A 21,315-nucleotide genomic window follows, 5' to 3' on the forward strand; every position below is an offset into this window, starting at 1 on the left:
GTAAAACATTTACCACAAGCGGAGCAGTTGAAATGTTCTTTAAGTGTGGGACGCTTCTTGCGTTTACGAGACGCTTTCTTGTTGGGACTGTCTTTTTGAGAGCCTTTCAACAGTTTGTCGTCACCGTCACAGTCTGCGTCGCTTCGAAAAGGTTCTTCGGTGTCGTCGCTGTCTGACATTGGCGCCAAGAGGTTCTCTTGCACTGATCCTCCACAGTGGTCTTCGCTTGGACTGCGACGGTGAAGCTGTGACCACTCCGGTGGTTCGTCTTTGACCTCTTCGCTTTTCACAGGGACACCAGTCAGTGGCAACTTGCTGACATCAGCTTCCTGTTCATCCTCTTCAAAGCGGGGGGGCTGTAGATGCTCTAGCTCCAAACTGGAGAGCCGCCATAGCGGCTGAGAGGGAAATTCTTTCTGACCACCAATCAGCTGCTGGAGGTCTGCAGGACACAAGCAACACAAATATGATATTTGGTATAAAATCACACTAGTCAAAGTGGTGTTTTCCCGACTAAATTTTTTTTTTTTTTGTGCGTTAGTGATTAACGATGTGCACACAAAGAGAGACAGGCAATTGTTTGACCACAAGCAAGAATGTTTATCTTAAATAATGGCATGCCAAAGTTGTTTTCATGCCCATTCAATGTTTACGTCGGGTACAAAAGGGTTACATTTACAATACAATACAATATAATCTTATTTATATAGCGCATTTCATAACAGCTAGAGCTGTAACAAAGCACTTTACAAACAGTAGACAATGAATAAAGACAATAATAGGCCGTAATTTCAACGGGGAAATTACTGCACTTGACAGCGCTCAGCAAGACAGGTAGTGGACAATATGGTTCCTCCCTGGCAGACTTGAGAATGTTTTACCACAAACTAAGCGCTGAAAAGGTTTTTCTCCTGTATGTATTCTAATTGCACACTTTCTTCTGTACACAATATTTTAATACAAATTGAGAACCTGAAACGGGTTTTTTTCTCGTGTGTATGTTCTCATTGGTCTTATCATGTCTTGTTTCGAGAAAAGGTTCAGCACAGACTGAGCTGCAGAAATGCTCTTTATGTGCGTGATGTCACAGTTGTCACTTTTCAAGAGAATTTCAACTATTTGTCATCACCTTCACAGTTTGCGCCGCTCCCCAAAGGTTCTTCCATGTCGCCACCATCTGACAGTAGAGCTAAGCGGTTGTCTGGTGGTGGTCTTCCACAGTGGTCTCTGCTTGGACTGCTACGGTGAAGCTGTGCCCACTCAGGCGGTTCATCTTTGTCGTCGTCACTCTCCACGGAGACACCATTCGGTGGCAACCTGCTGACACCAACCTCCTCCTCCTCTTCTTTAATGTGGGGGGGCTGAGGATACTCCTGCTCCAGACTGGAGGTTCCCCACTTCACGTCAGGAAGTTCTTCCTGACGACCAATTAGCTGCTCAACGTCTGCAAGACACAAACACAGCTTAATTCACACGGGTTGAATATGATATGTGGAAAAAAGTCATACATTTTTCCCTTTACTGGAAAAAAAATCATATGTCTGAAAAAAAGAAAGTCTAAACCTATTTTTAAAAAGAAGACAAGATGAACGCCATAGCACTATGAAGTCAGATTGGTTCCAAAATTAATTCAGGCAAAATTCAAGAAAGTTAAGTCAAGCTCGCACTAAATTTCAGGCAGGTGAGTCAAGTCATTGGGTTACTCAAAGTTTTTACATCACACCACAATATATATCGTTTTATCACACAGCTTGACACATCGAGTCAAACGTTCTGCCTAAGTCACAACATAAACATTAGCCACTTTGCACTTCCAATCAACCCCACAGTTAGCTAAAGTAACATATTTACAATCACATATTTTTTAATGGTTCCCAAACCAGTTTCAGTACTTCCTATGAATTTATTGTCGTTTCAATCAAATGCAGAACCACACTCGACTACGGTGTGAACTCGAAAAAAATGTGTATAGTTAAGTACACAAACATCGTCATAATGCCGTAAAATTAATTACATCCCTTATACACGTACATTAAAAAAAAAAATCTATGCGCCACGTGACGCCAAGCTAGTGTTCCAATTGGCTGAAAGGGAAACTCAAGATGGCTGCCGTCTGATTGTTGTGCTTGCCAGTTGAAATTAACTTTTAGCAAATATATTTCATCAAATTCACACATTTAGGCGTTCAGCGCGTGTCCATGTATGATTTATGTCCTTTCTTGGACCAGGAATGTGCCGATATAAACGAAAGATAACTCGAAGTAAGTTCTAACACTTCGAGTTGCCTTTTCAATAACATACACAATCAGTGTAGTTTTAACGCCCTTTTTTAGATAGATCAAATGCTACAAATACTAAATAGAAGTTTAGCGAACAGACCTTCAACACGTATCACAACTCTTGTCTTGCAAACAGCTTCCAGTTGTTGTCGATGCCGCTCTGTCTCCTGCCTCGCTCGACAAAGTTGCTCCTTGTACGACGCCATGGTTGTTTCAAAAAGCACATAGATTTCGTCGGCGGCCGCAATGAGTCGCTCCCTTACCAACTCCTTCAACATTGTGATGTTCAACGATAGCACGATAGAAGTTGTCGTTCAGTAGAAGCGTGGCTGCTACGTTAACTTGGGCCTTTCTCTTTCGATGTCACTTTGAATATGACGTCAAACTATCGAAAAACCCGCCTTGTGTTAGTTAACCGTTGTTGGGATACGTATGCTCCTCCGCCATATTGTATGTGTCAGATCTGCCCTGTGAACTGATACAAGCCAGTGATTGGATTGACCTTTATGAAGCACCTTTTTACATAGTTCAAAAAGTTAAAGCCTCTTATTCACCCATTTGAACACACTTATATATGTGGGGAATAGTAAAACGTATACAAGGTGTGGCAAAGAGTTCCAAGTCTGGTGTCACAAAACACTTTTCAAACCCTACTGCAAGTTTTTCCCTCCAATGTGGGCCAGACAATCAACCTGCATGTCTACAAAAATATCCTCCATGGGGCGCTTGCTTGGTTCAGTGCACAAGAAGAGGCGAGAGTTGTGATGAAATGGATGACATAATGAAGGCAGTGATGACAAGCTGCAAAAGATCCTGGAAGAATCTTTCCATCTTGATTGCAAATGATGAAAAACGTGGAAAAAATATGTATGGTGGTATATGTATATTTTATACTGCTTTTGTTCCCTTTACATTTGACATTCTCATTTTTGAGAATACAGCGCTCGTTCCGGAAGTATTTGGACAATGACACTTTTACACACACACAGCAGCTCATCACTTTTTAGGTGATAGAAATAATTTTGCTTGGGACAGACAGACCAGATGAACTCAAGCCACCTTCTAGTCCTTAAAACCTAAAGTTTATGTCATAAATCCCTCTCTTCCTTTGTTGTTGTTTGTTTGTCCACATGTGTGCAGTCAAAGTGGACCTATGAGCTTAGATTTCACCACAAACTGAACAACTGTATGTTTTTCTCCTGTGTGTATCCTCGAGTGTAATACCAGTTGTGACTTATAGGGAATGTTTTCTCACACAACAAGCAATCGAAGGGGTTTTTCTCATGTGTGGGTTCTCACGTGTATCACCATGTTGACTTTCTGAATTAATCTTTTACCGCAGATTGAGCAAGAAAAGGGTTTTTCTCCTGTGTGCGTTCTCATGTGTTTTACCATGTTTGGATTTTGGGCGAATCTTTTACCACAAATCGAGCAACGAAAGGGGTGTTCTCCTGTGTGTGTTCTTATGTGTGATTCCACATGTTGCTTCCGAAAGAATGCTTTACCACAAGTTGAACAACTAAACGTTTTTTCTCTTGTCTGCGTTCCCATGTGGGTTTCCACACTTTCTTTTGGAGAGAATTACAGCAAACTGAGCATCGAAAGTTTTTTTTTTCCTGTGTGTGTTCTCACGTGTCAAATCAACGTTGAATTTTTAGTAAAATGTTTACGATAGTCTGAGCGAGGAATATATTTTAAATGCATTAGTGATGTTTCCTTGTTGCCAAATAGTTGTCTCCAACCATGACTGTTTGTCATCACCTTCACCGTCTGTGTCACTTTTCTAAGACTCTTCCAAGTCGTCGCTGTCTGATAGTGGAGCTAAGAGGTCGTCTGGTGGTGGTCCTCCACAGTGGTCTCCACTTGGACTGTGTCGATGTAGCTGTGACCACTCAGGTGGTTGGTCTTCACTTTGCACAGACACACCAGTCAATGGCAACATGCAGACATCAACTTCCAAATTTGTTGTGAAATACAAGTCAAGGTAAAAAAAAAAAAAGAAAGAAAATGCAATCTTTGATGATCCCCAGGAATGACAGCCGGTGGTCAAATTCATCATCAAGAGAGGAAGAAAGAGTATGATGGGTGGTAGCAGGTTAGTTCCAAGAGGGGGCGCTGATGCAACAAGTCGGATGCTAAGACCGCAATTGAATTGAAGAAAAAGAAAGACGTTTTCCTTATTTGCCCCGAAAGAAAGTAACTTCGTGTGTGTAGCATTTTGCACATTAGTAGTTTTGTAACCCACCCGAGATACCTTCTCGCTTAACTTTTACGACTCCCGACAGGCCACGATGTCTAGCGAGCCTCAACAAGAATCCACGAAAGCAGGCCGCAAAGATTCCTCGGTGTGGAGAAATGCTAACGACGTCACCACCTTGGATGCTGCGCTCCTGCAGGCGATGAAGGACTCTTTTAGAAGCGAGATATTTGACAAGATTGACCGACTTTCCACGAGCCTGCGAGTTGAAATTTCATCCGTCAGACAGGAATTCAAGAATTCGATCGAACCACTTCAGCGTGCTGTAGACGCTCAAGAGGTTGCGGTGCGTGAGCTGGAACGAGCAGTTGCTGACCTCAACGCTCGGATAGGTACGTGTGGACAGTTTCCAAGATGAATTAGTTTGTATCAGACCAGCATTATCAGACAGATCTTGTAAAGACGAGCCCAGTGATATAAGTAAAATGTCCCTCTAATAAATATTAAGAAAGTCACGACTTTTATAAATCATGGAACAAAATTACCAACGTCTTAATACAAAGTCAAAGTGTGTCAAGATTTTAGGTGTGACAGTTTTTGTTAAATCAGACTTTTAAACTTTCTTAACTTCTTAATCTCTGTCTCAGTGGCTCAGGAGCGTGGAAGGGGTGTGGGGGGTGTGGGGGGGGGGGAAACGTATGAAGATTTTAAACACATATTATACACCGGAAAATACATCGTGGAACTCTTTGAAATAATAAATAATTATTGTCATAAAAAGCCTACTCTATGAACATCAGTCATATATGACGAAGCTGCTATTTATCTGTAATGCCAATCACCCACAAAACATGTTTTTATTGTGAAGTGTCGATGTTCAATGTGTGGTGCAGCTCCTCGCTGCCTTCGTCATCAAGCACGAGCAGCCAGTGATCACACTTTGGCTGGCTTTGTCCAGGGCCGTAGCTAGTCATTTGGAGGCCCAAGGCAAACAGAGTTAGAGGCCCCCGCCCTCCCGTACTTCACTTCAATTTTTGACCAAAGGTGAGTTATGCAATTTAGGCCACTTTGTCCTGTTTTTTTTTTATATATATATATATCTGTTGCAACTATCTGACTTTTTAAGTTTGTTTATTAATATTTGCCACCAAAGATTTTGAATATTACTGCTTGGCATCATCTAAAAAGGTGTGAATTTGAGAAAATACTTCTATTCTCTGAACTTTGTAATGTCCTTGAAACCCATCTTAAGTATTATTATCGAACAAGTGTAGCATCTCAAGACTTTTACTGTAAATATTAACAACATTCTTCAACAGTTTATATAATTTACCTTTTCAAACGCTTTTATACTCACATATTATAAAAAGCATCGCTATGTCCCTCTCCACTTAATCATATTTTTTAATATAATATAATTTAATAGCCAGTATTAATGGATGTATTTGATGATTTTTGACTGAATATCCTAAAGCACTAAAACTTCCCTGCCTCACTCCATTCACTTTCTTGCACTGTTTCACAAATTGGAATGGTGTCATTTACAACATATATATATATTTTGTTGCTTTTTTTAAAAATGGTCCCATGTTCTTTGCTGCTGAAGGAAGTAACGGATAACGAACAGACTGTCTGATTGATTGTGTGCTTTGTCTCTCCACCAACACGTTCGAAAGGTTACTTCCCACCTCGTTATTGCTGTAAAATGTTTCTGAATGTATGGCAGTAAATATAATAACAAAACTCACTTGTGACTTGTGTCCTGCAGGCATCCAGCAGCTGATTGGTCGTCAAGTGTTTCCCCCTGAGCCGCAAGGGGTGAGCTTCATTTTAGAGCATGAGGATCCTCAGCCTCAGTCCTCGCTTGTTAAAGTGGAAGAAAAGGATCCACAGCACATCCACGTTAAAGAGGAAGCTGCAGCTCTGCAGTCCCCCTATGTTGAAGAGGAGGAGGCTGAAGTGGGCAAATTTCCACTGACTGATGTTTCTGTGGAGAGTGCAGACTATGAGGACAAACCGGCCGAGTGGTCACAGCTTTATCATGACAGCCCAAGTGGAGGCCACTGTGGAGGACCACCACCAGGAGATCACTTAGCTCCCCCCTTAGACAGTGACAACATGGAAGAACCTTTGAGGAGTGACGCAGACTGTGAAGGTGACGACAAACAGTGGAAATGCGCCGAAGAGGAGACAACTGGCAACAAGAAAACAACACAAATGCTGAAAAAGTCTTTAACCTGCTCATTGTGTGATAAAAGCTGTCAAAAGGAATCAATATTGTATCGACACATGACAATGCATGCAGAACAAAAACTTGTCCATTTCTCAACTTATGGTAAAAGCTCTCAAAATTCACATCTGGAATCACACATGAGAAAGCACACACAAGAAAAACCATTTTGTTGCTCAGCTTGTGGTAAGAAATTCTCTCAAAAGCAAACTATGATCAGGCATGTGAGAATACACACAGGAGTAAAACCCTTTGGTTGCTCAGTTTGCTGCAAAACATTCATGATGAAGCAGAATTTGGTCTCACACATGAGGACACACACAAATGAAAAACCCTTTAGTTGCTCAACTTGTGGTAAGAAATTCTCCAAAAAGGGAAACATGGTCAATCACGTGAGAACACACACAGGAGAAAAACCCTTTAATTGTTCAGCATGTGGTAAGAAATTCTCCGAAAGGGGAAACATGGTCAAGCACACGAGAACACACACAGAAGAAAAAAAAACTTTGGGTTGCTCACTTTACTGCAAAACATTCATTATGAAGCAGAATTTGGTCTCACACACGAGAATGCACGCGAAAGAAAAACCCTTTAGTTGCTCAGCTTGTGGTAAGAAATTCTCTAAAAAAGGAAACATGGTCAATCACATGAGAACACACACAGGAGAAAAACCGTTTAAGTGCTCAGCGTGTGGTAAGAGGTTCGCTGAAAAGGGAAACATGGTCAGGCACATGAGAACACACACAGGAGAGAAGTCCTTTTAGTTCCGTTTGTGGTGGAAGCTACGCTCGTGGGTCCACTTTGACTGCACACAAGGGAGAATGAATGTTTGATCGTATGCCCCCCAATACCGCTGTATCCCATGTAGCCACATATTGTTTTTTGAAAGTGTGATAGTTGTCAAGAGCTGTAAGCGCTCCATTTAGCTGTGCAGTATACTGCAGAGCAGTACACCTCACTTAAAAATGACCTCCTCAGATCTCTTACTCCATGTGTTTAATTTTATCCACCTACAAAATGTTCAGGTCTGGTTTCATGAGATATCTTCTGTCCAAAATCTTCACATAAAGTTAAATTAGGACAAAATCTTTATTTTATAAGTCATTGCCATTTCTCTTGACTTGTTGGTGCATTTCTTTAATCATATATTGCTTCTTTGTGTTATTATTATTAACTATTGTCATTATTATTGTTATGTGTTATTTTATACTGTAAAGAAGAATAAACACACACAACTAGATCAGTATGAAGCATGGGTGATAGGCCAGGAAGTAGCGTAGCTTCTTTGGTGCATTAGTCACATCTAGTGGAAGAGTGAAGTCAAAGCAACCTATGTCACGAAAGAGTCAAGCATTCGCTACTTTTAGCGATAAAATGAAAAGTAGATGTGATTTTTTTTCCATATAAAGTATAAACTAAACTAAAAATATATAAAGTAAACATGTTGGACGTGCGCATCACCTATTTTTATATATCGTCGCTGTCGGGGGAATATTCGTCGTGTTAAAATGACTTTACAGGAGGTAAAAAAAACAAAAACAAACGCCAGCCTGTTTGAGTTCTCAGGCAACGCTTCGTTCAAGTTGTATATACCTAGACTGTTCCCCTTCACAATTTTTATGGCTTTTGAGAAAAAAAAAATGCGTTCAAATGGCACCTAGCACGCCGGAAGGCAATACGTATTTGCAAGCTACTTCTTCGACGATACAAGGTCAAAACCTAGAGCTGGGCATTTTACCCTTGTCTGCCGGTCCGTCCCCCGTCTGCTACCTGGGTAACCTTCCGTCCTCGTCCCTCCATCTTTATTCATAAAAACGATTGTCCTCCAACCCCATCCGTCTCGTCCTTTTAAAACACTTCCGTCCTTGCATTCCGTTGGTCTGCCCCTGTATTTGCAAAAATGTGAAAAAAAGAGACCAGATCCAATTTGTTTTTATTGAATAATGAGAGCAATACACATAAACAAATGACTTACGGCAATGTTACATGTACAGTATGCTTCAGTGCGCTTTACACCAGATCTTGATATTTTGAAAACAAAATACCGAACAGCCATCCACCAGTTGACCTTCCTGAAGTATCTTCACCCGAGGGCTGCCTGATATGCTCGACATCCAGGCTACTTACTGATATCCTAGCGACGCTGTTGTCCCCAGAATAAGTCAGGGCTCATTGAAGCTAAGGAATTTGAGGAAGCTTTTGCTATCCCTGTGATTACAAGCCACAGTGAGCTGGCTAGAGAAATGAGAAGGAATGAGTCTCGAGTTACAAAGCTACAAGGTTAGCTTGTCAACCTCTGAACTAAGCAGTACGTGTCTCCTGTTACCTCATGTTGACCAAAATTTGGATGAAAATACCAAAGAACTTTATCCATAACTTGAAACTTTTTGGTCTCTCACAACATGTCAAAAGTCGGACACGCGCTCAAAGTCACGTTCTTGACCTCGTTATCGCAAAGGACGTTGACATTTCATCTGCTGATGTAAAGGATTTGGCTATCTCAGATCATTTATGTGTGTACTGCAAATAATCCCAAAAGTTCCAACATACAGTAAATGAGAAGACATGATGGCTGTGTCACCAACTAAGAATGCAGAGACTGTTGATGGGCTTCTGGATAAGTTCATCCGCAAAATCTGAAATGCCCCGGACGCTGTTGCTCCTATTAAAACTAAAATTTAAAAAATGTAAGTAACACAACTAAAACACCTTGGAGGTAGGTGCACTACAAGCACCGTGACTTTGAAATGTAACTTGCAGGAAAGCGGAACGTAAGTGGAGATGAACTAAACTCAAAGTCCACTTTAAGCAAACCAGGAGAAGCTTATCTATGCTGTTATCTCCAGTAGACTAGGTATTGCAATGGTCCTCTGACGGGACTCCCTCAAAGGAGCATCAAACAGCTGCAGCTCATTCAGAACGCAACAGCTCGGTTTATGACCAGTACAAAGAGATCGGAACATACTAGTTCAGTCCCAAAGGCTTTACACTGGCTCCCAGTCAGCTGTTGAATACATTTTACAATTCTGCTACTGGTCCACAAATTACTGAATGGTTTGGGTTCAGGAAATGCTAATTGAATATAAACCCAGTAGGTTTCTAAGGTCTGCAGACTTGGCTTAACTTGTGGAGGTCAGGGTTTGAAAGCAAACATGGTGAAGTAGCATTAAGCTGTTACGCTGCACGCAAATGGAATAAGGTGCCAAAAGAAGTCAGCCCCAAGTTGAAATGCTTTCAAATACAGGTTCAAAACTATGCTTTTTCCCCATAACTTTGTTTAAGGTATTTTCAGCATCTTAAATCATTTTAAATCAATGTCACTATACGGTCACTTTATTAATTTCAGAAAGCTATTTTTCATTTATTTCATCTGCTTTCAAATTTCTTGAAATCTTTAGTTTCTAAATGTGTTTAGATGTCAATGTAGATCGCGTTTACAATTCTTAGTAAGCTACTTTTGTTCACTTTGCTTTGCCTTTGAACGTCTTTAGCTGTTTGTTCGTAAATGCGTTTAGGTGTTGTGCTTTCAGTTGCACTTTGAGTTGCCTTGTGTATGAAATGTGCTATTGAAATAAAGCTGCCTTGCCTTGCTCATCACTTTCCAGATGAGTGAAATGCAAAATTTGGCGGCAAAACATTTACTTCTCTGGGTAGTGTGTGTGCATGTGTAACGCCAAACTGACCTTATGAGCATAGCTTTCGCCGCACACTAAGCAACTAAAGGGTTTTTCTCCTGTGTGTCTTCTCATGTGCGTTACCATAGTTCCCTTTTGAGAGAACGTTCGGCCACAAGTTGAGCACCTAAAGGGTTTTTCTCCTGTGTGTGTTCTCATGTGCGTAACCATAGTTCCCCTTTGAGAAAAAGTTCGACCACAAGTTGAGCAACTAAAGGGTTTTTCTCCTGTGTGCGTTCTCATGTGCTTCACCATAGTTACCCTTTGAGAGAACGTTTGGCCACAACTAGAGCAACTATAGGGTTTTTCTCCAGTGTGTGTTCTCAGGTGTTCTTCCATAATTGCCTTAAGAGTAAATCTTTTACCACAAGTGGAGCAACTAAAGGGTTTTTCTCCGGTGTGTGTTCTCAGGTGTTTTACCATATTTGCCTTGAGAGTGAATCTTTTACCACAAGTTGAGCAACTAAAGGGTTTTTCTCCTGTGTGTGTTCTCAAGTGTTCTACCATATTTCCCTTTACAGTGAATCTTTTACCACAAGTTGAGCAGCTAAAAGGTTTTTCTCCCGTGTGCGTTCTGATGTGTCTGAGCAAATTTTCCCTAAGTGAGAACATTTTACCACAAGTAGAGCAACCGAAGAGGTTTTCCTTTGTGCCCATTTTCATTTGTTCTTGATGAGTTTCGCTGTTCCGAGATGTCTTCTTTCGAGAGCATTTGGGCTGTTCGTCGTCGCTTTCGCTGTCTGCTTCGCTTCTCAAAGTTTCTTCCAAGTCATCACAATCTGACAGCGGAGCTAAGAGGTCGTCTGGTGGTGGTCCTCCACAGCGGTCGCCACTTGGACTGTGATGATGAAGCTGTGGTGGCTCCGGTGGTTCGTCTTCACTCTTCACAGAGACGCTAGTCAGTCGCAACTGACTGACATCAGCCTCGTCCTCTTCCTCTTTAACTTGGGGTGGCTGTGGCTCCTCCTCCTTAATGTGGAGGGGTTGTGGACACTCGTGCACCAAACTGGAGCTCCAACACTGCGGCTGAGGTGTAAGGTCTTCCTCTCGACCAATCAGCTGCGGAGTGTCTGCAGGACACGTGAAACACAAACACAGTTTAGCTCACATGAGATAAATATATGATACGGAATGACAGGATATTAAGGCAGACTGGTGTTATCCAAACCAATGTAACTTCCAGATATATTGGTGGTCAACTTCAACAGAGGCATGGTTTCTTTTTGGGTTGGCCTCTTAGCCCCATTAGCTACAAAGAAAAGGAACATTGACCATAGTGCGATTTTAAACTAGGACAAATGAGTACAGTATTGTTTGATTATTTTCCCCTTTATTTTTGCAAAAAATGTTGATGATACATAATTAAAGATTCATCAAATACAAAGGTCAAGTGTAGCAATAAATATAAATAGAACAATCATTAAAGATAACGAACAAATACAGAGGAGAGGGAAATAAAGATGTAAATAAATAAATAAATATGAGAGCTAGATAAACATTATGATGCATCATGCTAGGGCAGGGTCCGACATGAAGCCTTTTTGGGTGGTGGCCCCTATCAGGTCCCGAATTGACAGATCTTCAAGTGGTTCAAAGATTCAAATCTGGTCAAAGTGAGGTCAGGAATAATTTGCTAGACTGTATTCCTCGGTTTTACCCAGAAATATCTTGTAATTGAGTTTTGTTTTTTTGTAGATGTTGTTTTGTTTATGGCTATTTTTTTGTTGTATGTAAAGTGCTTTGTTATAGCTGTAGCTGTTGTGAAATGCGCTATGTAGATAAAATTGTATTGTATTTTGATAATAATCTCCGTCTCTTCAAGTCGACGTCGTGTTTACATTGTTGTAAATGAGGCCGTGTAGAAGTTGTAAACGTGTAACAATGTAACGTGACGGCACGCCAAGGCAGCTTTCTGACTGTCTGATTGGGGAGATCCGGATGGCAGCCGTCTTTTTGTTTTACTTGGTAGTTAAAATGAACTTGCGGCAAAAGTGATCATACTGTTGTCATCTTAAGGTGTCTTGATTTCGTCGTTGTTTGACAGCAAATGACTTTTCTTGGACAAGGAAAATTCGAGAGTAAACAAAATATAAGTCTGAACCAATGGTATCACTCTTTTTTGTAAAACACAATTAACGTGGAGTTTTCCACGCTAAATATTGAGTAGACGTGTAGTGCACAGACCTTCGAGCCGTATCACAATTTGTGTATTGCAAACAGCTTCCAGTTGTCGTCGGTGTCGCTCGCTCTCCTCTCTGGCTCGACAAAGTTGCTCCTCGTAGGACGCGATCGTTTTCTCAAAAAGGCCGAAGATTTCGTCGGCGGCCGCAATCAGTCGCTCCCTTACCAACTCCTTCAACATTTCGATGCCGTTGACAGTTCAGCGAGCACACAACATCACTCGAACGTCGCACTTTGTCCTTCCTCGTCCGAGTGTGAGCTGCTTTTGCTAACTTCCGGCTTTTCTTCTTTGATTTGCCCGTATGGCGTGCATACTAGTAGGTGGCGGTAATTTACCTCAGCGTTATTTTCCGAACACCATGTGCACCAACGAAGAAAAAAAGTGGCTTATTGGCAAAGCAGCTCACACTTCGACGACGACGGTAAAAGTGCGACATTCAAGTGTTGTAATGTGAACGACTTCAAAATGTTGATGGAGTTGGTCAGGGAGCGTCTGATTGCGGCCGCCGACGAAATATTCGAATTGTTTGTAAGTACGATCGCCTCGTACGAGGAGCAACTTTGTCGAGCCCATGAGGAGCCCGAGCTACACCGACGACAACTGGAAGCTGTTTGCAAGACTCAAATTTTGCTACGCGTCAAAGGTTTGTTCACGAATCTGCAATTTACAACTATTTTATTTATCTAATCGAGTGAAAAACATATCACTGGGTGTGCCTGTCTTCCCAAAAAGCATGACAAATAAACGTAGATAAACGTTACGTCCTCAGCTCGGCTAATTGTAATTCACAATGGGTACAAAGGTTGGAGGTCACACATTACTAAATAGCTGTCCGGGTAACACATAGTTATTTTTCGTTTATTCTAAGAAAGGCCATCTCGTGTCAACATCGAAACAGTCGGAATGCTGTCTAGTATAAATATGATACAATATGATCACTTTTACTTCTACTTCATTTCAACTTGCAAGAAAACAGATGACAAACTTCTGTATTACCCTCTGGAAGGTAATTATGATCCGCTAACAACAAAAAAAAAGTTTTCTTTTTGCCCATCTCCCTGTGCTGCTCGGTAGCGGGCTGCGGACCGGTGGTTGTGGATCACTGTGCTAAACTGTGTTTATGTCGTTTGTGTCCTGCAGGCGTTCAACAGGTGATTGGGCCTCAGGAAGAACTTCCCACTCAGCTGAAGTGGGGGGGTTCCAGTTTGGAGCAAGAGCAGGTTAAGGAGGCAGCAAAGCATCCAAAGCCTCCCCATGTTAAAGTCGAAGAGAATCCTCCACACCCACCCCAGGTTGAAGAGGCAGAAGAGGCTCCACAGTTTCCCCTTGTTAAAGAGGAAGAGGAGGAGGCTGACGTCAAGATCCCACTGACTGTTGCTTTAGTGAAGAGTGAAGACAACAAAGATGAACCACCCGAGAGTTCAGCGCTTCCTCATCGCAGTCCAAGTGTAGACCACCGTGGAGGGCCGCCTCCATGCGACCTCTTAGCTCCACTGTCAGACAGTGACAACATGGACGAACTTTTGAAGAGAAAGGCAGACTGTGAAGATGACAACGGACGATCGGAGTGCTCTAAAAAGGAGACAACACAGAACAAGAAAACTTCTCAGAAAAAAATGAGAACAGGCGCACAAGAAAAGATTTTCAATTGCTTGTTATGTAGCAAAATATTCAGTCAAAAGACAAATTTAGCATCACACATGAGAACACACACAGGAGAAAAACCCTATAGCTGTTCATTTTGTGCTCGAAGATTTACTCTAAGGGGAACTCTGGTCAAACACATGAGAACGCACACAGGAGAAAAACCTTTTAGTTGCTCATCGTGTGAGAAAACATTTGCTCTAAAGCAAAATCTGAAATTACACTTGAGAATACACACAGGAGAAAAACCTTTTAGTTGCTCATTGTGTGGTAAAACATTCTCTCGAGGGCAACAACTGGAATCACACAAGAAAACACACATGAAAGTCAAACCTTTTAGCTGCGCGTCATGTGGTAGAACATTCTCTAGAAAGCAACATCTGGAATTTCACATGACAACACACATGGAATTCGCTCTAAAGCAAAATCCCGTCCCACACATGAGAGCGCACATAGAGGGCAAACCCTTTAGTTGCCCGTTGTGTGGCAGAATATTCTCTCGAAAGCAACATCTGCAATTACACATGATTACTCACGAAAAACGAAACGGTAAAAGGGCTTCTACTTGAGTTGCGCTTTTTCCGCCTCTGGTACTCAAAGCGCTCCTCACCGTCTCCTCATCAAGGACACATGGTCACAAAGGGTTAAGGATTGAATCCACAACTTTCAGGTTGGTGGACGAACACTGCACCACCTCAGTCAGGCATGCCAAACCAGAGTTGTGTGACAAAAACATTCACTATTAAGCATCAAATGGTATCATGGGGCACCATGGCTCAGTGGTAGAGTGGTCGTTTCCCAACTCAGAGGCTGTGGGTTCGATCCCAGGCCGTTGTGACCATGTCAAAGTATCCTTGAGCAAGATACTGAACCCCAAGTTGCTCCTGATGCTGCGTCATCAGTAGATAGATGAGGTACAGTGTGAAGTGCTTTGAGTACCAACGGTAGAAAAGCGCTATACAAGTAACAGCCCATTTATCATGAGAATGCATGCTGGAAAAAAAAAATCTTGTTTTTTCATTTGGAAATAGTGTTTGTACCGTTCATGTTTTCAAGCGGTATCTTAGCATACTGAAAGCCCTATCTTGACTGTAATCAAGGTGGGGGAGGCTCCCCTGGGGGCTCGTGAGACCCCTAGGGAACCTGCCTTTTGTTTTTTGGGGTCGTACTAAAATCGAGTGCAATTGTACATCCATTACAGTAGGTGGCAGTGGCGCTCTCGTTGCCAAAGTGTGCCTAGGGAGTATGAACAATGCTAATGAATTTGTTAAGCAGATTTTGAATTGTAATTCATTCTTTGTTTGCTGTGATGCTAATAACGTACAGTGTTATGCAGAGGTGTACTCAACTTCCAATTTTTTTCTTCGATGGTCCATGCCTGATCTGCTCACCACGTGACACCAACAAAGAAGATAAGGCGAAATTTTAACAAAGCAACTCACGCTTCGACGACGACGGCCAAAGGGCGACGTGCAATTGTTCTTGTGCACAACAACAAATTGTAGAAAGAGTTGGCACGGCAGCGACTGATCGTGGACACTAACGAGCTCTTCGGACTCTGAAAGCACGAGCGCGTCGTACGAGCAGCAACCTTGTCGAGCGAGAAGGAAACCGAGCGACACTGACGTCAACTGGAAGATGTTTGCAAGACTCAAATATACGCGGCGAAGGTGTGTTCACGAAACTACAATTTAACGTTGTATTTATCTAGTAATTGTGGTTGACTGTACCTGTGTTCCTCAAAAGCGTGAGACCAAAAAAAAAAAGGTAAATGTTACTTCCTCAGCTTTGGACCTCAATCAAAGGGGAGCGGTCAGTGGTTTTGACACCAGAAATCAGGAGTTATTAGTACTAGTTGTTAAAGATCCTCAAATCTTCAGCACAACACCCCTTTGACCAGTGTGACTTCATTCAACACGCGTCATATATTTTGTTTGTGTTGTGTGTTTCTGTTGCTTGTGTTCTGTAGGCGTTGAGCACCTGATTGTTCCTCAGAAAGAAACACCGCGTGAGCCACCGCCACCAGACAACCTCATAGCTCCACTGTCAGACAGTGATGACATGGAAGCAATGCAGACAATGAAGGTCTAAAAGGGGGACAAGTCGTCCAAACAAGAAAACATCTAATAAACAAATTGCAAAACAATTGCTAATTTTGTGGTGAAAGATTCTCTCGAAAGTTATAGCTTTGGTAATTATGAAAGCACACACTGGGAAAAAAAAAGTAATTGCTTATCTTGCGGTAAGATATTCTCACGAAAGCCGCATGTGGGAACACATGGGAACGCACACAGGAGAGAAACCCTTCACTTGCTCAACTTGTGCTAAAGGATTCTCTCAGAAGGCAATTGTATTCCCGACACAGGAATGAAGCAGCCGGTTTCGTTCTCGCTCTGAAAGGGTGCTTTTGTGCTGCGTCTCTAAGCATATTTATAACTCTTTCAATGCGTCTTTCTTTCAATGCTGTTATTTTGAAATGCCTTAAATATTGCCGCAAGATGGGAGCCGTGCCTTGCCGTCACCACCGAAGAAGAAAAAAGCGGAAAAGGCGTGGCTTCAGAACGACGCGACTCGGAGGTAATTTAAGTGAAAGAAAGACAATAAAAAACGTCAAAAAGATGAAATAGTTGACGCGGGGGAAGGTGATAACACAGTCAGACTATTTACCAAAACAATGGCCTCCTACGAAGAGAACAAGCGACAACGAAAGTAACTAAAAGCTGATGGCAAGAATCACATCGTCTTGTGTATCTAGGTCTGTCCACATATTTAATGTCTTCTTATTTTAGCGAGTGTTGGCCGAAGCGAAGCTCACCAGATATTTGATACACACTCTTACTGGGACTGTATCTTCCAAGGACATGATATCTTACAAAATAAGATAATAAATATGCTAAAGGTATAAGGGAGGTGGTTATCCACGGTTTAAATGTGTGCAAAGGTGCAATGTAGCAGGGTGTAGAACTGTAGATGAAGTCGAACTAACATGCAAGAGGCTTGAATTGCACATGATATTTGATATTTATTTTTAGGTTGCTGGAACAGATACATTTCATTTCATTTCAGTGGGGAAAGATGATTTGGGATACGAAAATTTTAAAAACATGAACAACAACACACAGTTAGATCTTGTGGTTGCAGGTGGCGACCTTACCGTTTTAACCAAGGATGTAATATCCTCTTTACATTTTGATGATTGTACACCGTTTTTGCACTGCATCACATACGGCTTTGAAAACAAACAATTGTTTAATTCGTTTGTATTACTGATGCCACAATTGTAGAACAAAGCTGTCATTTGCACTTAAGAGGATGTCAGGTCTGCAGAGACTGTTGATATTTTTAAGAGGAAGCTCAAGACACACCTTTTTAGTTTGGCTTTTAACAACTTTTAAATAATTTATCTTTTCTTTTGATTGAAGATAATTCTATGTTTTGCTTTGAATGTTTTAAAGCACTTTGAGTTGCATTTTTATGTATGAAAAGTGCTATATAAATAAAATGTGATTGATTGATTGATTGATTGATTAATTGTCAAAGTTTAAACTGTTTAACTTGACGTTTGAGTTTAATTTCCACTTGAAACATAAAGCATGAATTGGACGTATCGTGCTGGTAATCATTCAGACATGGAGAAGTTTGGGGGGGGGTTGCACAGCTTTATTGAAACTTTTATATATAAACATATACATAGAGAGAATTTTTAATGTGAATTCAAGAAGCGAACATGTCATTCCGCCAAATATTTGTTCCTTCGTTGTTGTGCTCGACTCATTGTTTTGCATTTCTAGAGGGATGAGCAATATCGGGGAGTGGAGGTTGCAAATACTGTAATACATTTCGTACTTCTTTTTCGGCTTTCATCTTAAAGCGTCCGCAATACCACCGCAGCACAGCAGCAGTGTCTTACCGTGGATGCTCACCCGCCGTAAAAACACCATCGAAGAAGAAAAAGGGTACGTTGTTGTGGCTTCAAGACGACACAAAAACGACCCGACGAAGACCAGGTGAAATCGATTGAAAACACAACGTTAAAACATGAGAAATATTTGGTTGACGAATAACACAATTTAACTGTTTAACAGAACAATGGCATCGAACAAGGAGAACGAGCGACAACGAAAACAACTGGAAGCTGATGGCAAGAATTACATCGTTTTGCCCTTCCAAGGTCTAATCTACTTCTAACGTGTTTTCATTAATGAATCGTCAAAAACAGTTTAGTAAAGGGACTAATATTTATAATAAAATAATAGTAATGCAATTAGGAATACAAGACAATACTTGTGGATAAGATGGTTTCCTCAGTCGTAATGTAAAATGTAAAATAACAGACGAGAGGAACTGTGAGGTCTCCAATGTATAATGAGTCATCATTTAAAGAAATGGCTTTCACATAAAAAAATAAAAATAATATATATATATATATATATATGTATATATGTATATATATATATATATATATATATATATATATATATATATATATATATATATATATATATATATATGTAGAGAGAGAGAGACAGAGAGAATAAATCAATAAATCACAGCTTCAATAATACACTTTACATATACACTTACACACATACACAAATACAATCTATGAAACGTGTAAATGGAAGCAACACTTACTGCATATTGGCGTCTATAGAACATCATTCATTAAGTCTGAGTTATTCAATAGAGACTTTGTCAAACAGTTTGGGCTTAGCATTTGGAGTTTTAAATGCAACGCTGGCGTCTGCTGGCTTCAACCTAGAGAGAGAGGGAGACACTTTTGGTTCGCCCATATAAAGGCAACATATTTACCCAAGTCTCATTTTTATCACCTCCTCTCATTCCATGCTGATATCCCTGCCACGAAAGTAAAAAGTTTCAAAGATCTTCTTCTACTTGTTTATAACACGTGCTTCCCTTCCATCCACCTGCTTTCAAATATTGAGTTTTTGAAGTTTTTGTGGCATGGATTTCATTATTTTCTTCTCGGTCCAAACAACAGGCAAAACAAACCAAAATCAGCCATGTGTTTTTTCAGAATCAGTCACTCGAAACACAGCGTTCAGGACAGCGGTTTGCATTTGCAACTTTTGCAGTTTGCTGGAGCTTGGGAAATGGATTGAAATGAAATGACGGGTAAAGAAGAAAATATCACAGCAAAGTACAAAATGTTGTGTTTTTCAATAAAAAAATGTGTTATACTGGGATCGAGTGTTACTGTTATAAGAATGACACAATTGACTAGATTTACTGTCAGTTTTGATTGTAAAATTGTCAACACTTTGGCCGTTCTTAACTGATTTACTTGTGTCTTGCAGACGTCCAGCAGCTGATCAGTTGTGATGAAGAACTTCCCCTTCAGTCGCATTGGTTGAGCTCAAGTTTAAAGCAAGAGGCTCCACCGACCCAGCATGTGAAAAAGGAAGATGAAGATCCGCAGTTGCCAAACATGAAAGAAGAAGAGGAGGAGGCTGACATCAGTGAACTGCCACTGACTGTTGTTTTAGTGAAAAGTCAAGATGACCAAGATGAACTACCCAAGTGGTCACAGCTTCGTCAAAACAGTCCAAGTGGAGGCCACTGTGGAGATCCACCACCAGACGACCTCATAGCTCCACTGTCGGACACTGACGATATGGAAGAACCTTTGAGAAGCAACACAGACTGTGAAGGTGACGACAAACAGCCAAAATGCCCTGAAAAGGAGACAACGCTTGGCAACAGGGAAACACGTAGAAAATGTTCTAGGATCCACACGAGAGAACACACAGGAAAAAAACCCTTTCATTGTTCAACTTGTGGTAAAACATTTTCAAGAAGGGAACATGTGGAATTACACATGACAACACACACTGGAGAAAAACACTTTACTTGTTCAATTTGTGGTAAAACATTCTCTCGAAAGCTAAACATGGTATCGCACTTGAGAACACACACAGGAGAAAAACCCTTTTGTTGCTCAATGTGTGATAAAACATTCTCACATAAGTCACACGTGTACTCGCACATGAGAACGCACACAGGAGAAAAGCCCTTTTGTTGCTCAACTTGTGGTAAAACATTCTCTCGAAAGCCAAACTTGGTAACCCACATGAGAACTCACACAGGAGAAACCCACTTCAGTTGCACGGTTTGTGCTAAAACATTCTCTCGAAAAGAACATGTGGCATCACACATGAAATCACATACAGGAGAAAAACCCTTTACTTGCTCAATTTGTGGTAAAAAATTTGCCCTCAAGCCAAACATGGTATCGCACATGAGAACACATACTGGAGAAAAACCTTTTTGTTGCTCAACTTGTGGCAAAACTTTCTCTCGAAAGCCAAACATGGTATCACACGTTAGACTACACACAGGAGAAAAACCTTTTAGTTGCTCATATTGTGGAAAAAAATTCACACGCAAGCCAAACATGGTGAAACACATTAGAATACACACAAGAGGAAAACCTTTTCACTGCTCATAGTTTGGCAAATTATTCTCTCGTGAGGCACTCATGGAAAAACAAGAACACGCTTGGAAGAAAGAAACCCTTTCTTGCTCATTTTGTGATTTAAAAAAAAGTTATGTTATATTACATATCATATAATGGGTGATAAATGCTTTAGTTGTTTGATTTGCGGGGAAAGTAGAAGTTGACTGCACACATGGACATGCAATAAAAGACAATTAGTGTTTAACAGTGTTTTCTGCTGTATTGCAGCATTTGAGGAAAAAATGTCCACAGATTCGTCTGTTTGTTTTGTTTCTTCTGAAGAGTTTTGCTGTATTTTACAACTTATTGTTGTCATCATTTGACTGCACAACAGGGGCTTGCAAATGGGATGGGTCCAAACGGGCGGGGGCCCCGGGCATCCAGCTTTGGGTGGTTGCAACATCATGTTGAAGGGCTGTCCTTCCGGGATCGAGAAGCATAGCCCGTCTGCCACGCCCGCACAGGGTTTCAAACTAGGTTTAGGGTTTCAAATTAGGCTTTTAAGGTAGGGTTAGGGTTTAAAATGAGGGTTTTTAAACTCAAGTAAGGGTTTTAAGGAAGGCTTTCGCACCTGAATTAGGGTTTCAAATTAGGTTTTAAACTTGGGTTATGGGTTTCAAACTCGGGTTGG

General features: G+C 41.1%; 4 protein-coding genes and 2 pseudogenes across 7 annotated transcripts in view; 3 read left to right on the forward strand and 3 right to left on the reverse strand.

Moving 5' to 3' along the window:
- Positions 1–2,675, reverse strand: part of LOC147147518 (uncharacterized) — a 3,830-nt gene extending 1,155 nt beyond the window's left edge. The window contains exons 1-4 of one of the 2 annotated variants that reach the window (XM_086029866.1): positions 2,543–2,671; positions 2,380–2,470; positions 1,130–1,444; positions 1–442 (exon numbers count right to left, since the gene is read on the reverse strand). The exon at positions 1–442 is cut by the window's left edge and continues 1,155 nt beyond it. In XM_086029866.1, coding sequence (XP_085885992.1) covers positions 1–442; positions 1,130–1,444; positions 2,380–2,470; positions 2,543–2,557 — 863 coding nt within the window. In that variant the 5' untranslated portion in view covers positions 2,558–2,671. Of the gene's footprint in view, positions 443–1,129; positions 1,445–2,379 lie in introns of both variants that reach the window. The other variant, XM_086029865.1, reaches the window with a different exon arrangement.
- An 885-nt stretch (positions 2,676–3,560) lies between these two features.
- Positions 3,561–9,037, reverse strand: LOC147147519 (uncharacterized; annotated as a pseudogene).
- LOC147147520 (uncharacterized) lies at positions 4,451–12,480 on the forward strand. 2 transcript variants are annotated; one of them, XR_015086721.1, is made up of 3 exons: positions 4,720–4,868; positions 5,435–5,520; positions 6,245–6,391. XR_015086721.1 is itself a non-coding variant. In XM_086029858.1 (2 exons), exons 1-2 carry the CDS (start codon positions 4,571–4,573, stop codon positions 7,468–7,470), a joined length of 1,524 nt encoding a protein of 507 aa, XP_085885984.1. In that variant the 5' UTR covers positions 4,451–4,570; the 3' UTR covers positions 7,471–12,480. The 2 variants fall into 2 exon arrangements, 1 of the variants encoding a protein (XP_085885984.1); XM_086029858.1 differs by lacking the exon at positions 5,435–5,520 and having other exon boundaries at positions 4,451–4,868; positions 6,245–12,480.
- On the reverse strand, positions 8,623–12,987 carry LOC147147521 (uncharacterized; annotated as a pseudogene). The gene is made up of 2 exons (XR_015086723.1): positions 12,565–12,987; positions 8,623–11,450 (listed from the first exon to the last, which is right to left on the reverse strand). The product of XR_015086723.1 is annotated as an uncharacterized LOC147147521 (transcript).
- LOC147147522 (uncharacterized) lies at positions 12,752–15,482 on the forward strand. Its single transcript, XM_086029867.1, has 2 exons — positions 12,752–13,205; positions 13,703–15,482. The coding sequence occupies exons 1-2, from the start codon at positions 13,028–13,030 to the stop codon at positions 14,773–14,775; spliced, it is 1,251 nt and encodes a 416-aa protein (XP_085885993.1). The 5' UTR covers positions 12,752–13,027; the 3' UTR covers positions 14,776–15,482.
- Positions 15,483–15,635: 153 nt separating this feature from the next.
- Positions 15,636–21,172, forward strand: LOC147147523 (uncharacterized). Its single transcript, XM_086029859.1, has 5 exons — positions 15,636–15,876; positions 16,176–16,783; positions 18,078–18,213; positions 18,292–18,377; positions 19,525–21,172. Exons 2-5 carry the CDS (start codon positions 16,651–16,653, stop codon positions 20,673–20,675), a joined length of 1,506 nt encoding a protein of 501 aa, XP_085885985.1. The 5' UTR covers positions 15,636–15,876; positions 16,176–16,650; the 3' UTR covers positions 20,676–21,172.
- Positions 21,173–21,315: the final 143 nt, after the last annotated feature.

The sequence above is a fragment of the Filicampus tigris genome, chromosome 5 (assembly GCF_054856515.1).
Source record: "Filicampus tigris isolate MCC_2025a chromosome 5, RoL_Ftig_1.0, whole genome shotgun sequence".
In the NCBI taxonomy this organism is placed as follows: Eukaryota; Metazoa; Chordata; class Actinopteri; order Syngnathiformes; family Syngnathidae; genus Filicampus; species Filicampus tigris.

Bases quoted from the DNA above. Each gene is read 5' to 3' on its own strand.
- LOC147147520 (XM_086029858.1), top strand. From the start codon at position 4,571: ATGTCTAGCGAGCCTCAACAAGAATCCACGAAAGCAGGCCGCAAAGAT. The intron at 4,869-6,244 runs GTACGTGTGGAC...TGTGTCCTGCAG, and splicing joins TGACCTCAACGCTCGGATAG to GCATCCAGCAGCTGATTGGT.
- LOC147147522 (XM_086029867.1), top strand. From the start codon at position 13,028: ATGTTGATGGAGTTGGTCAGGGAGCGTCTGATTGCGGCCGCCGACGAA. The intron at 13,206-13,702 runs GTTTGTTCACGA...TGTGTCCTGCAG, and splicing joins AATTTTGCTACGCGTCAAAG to GCGTTCAACAGGTGATTGGG.
- LOC147147523 (XM_086029859.1), top strand. From the start codon at position 16,651: ATGCGTCTTTCTTTCAATGCTGTTATTTTGAAATGCCTTAAATATTGC. The intron at 16,784-18,077 runs GTAATTTAAGTG...TTCATCTTAAAG, and splicing joins CAGAACGACGCGACTCGGAG to CGTCCGCAATACCACCGCAG. The intron at 18,214-18,291 runs GTGAAATCGATT...ACTGTTTAACAG, and splicing joins AACGACCCGACGAAGACCAG to AACAATGGCATCGAACAAGG.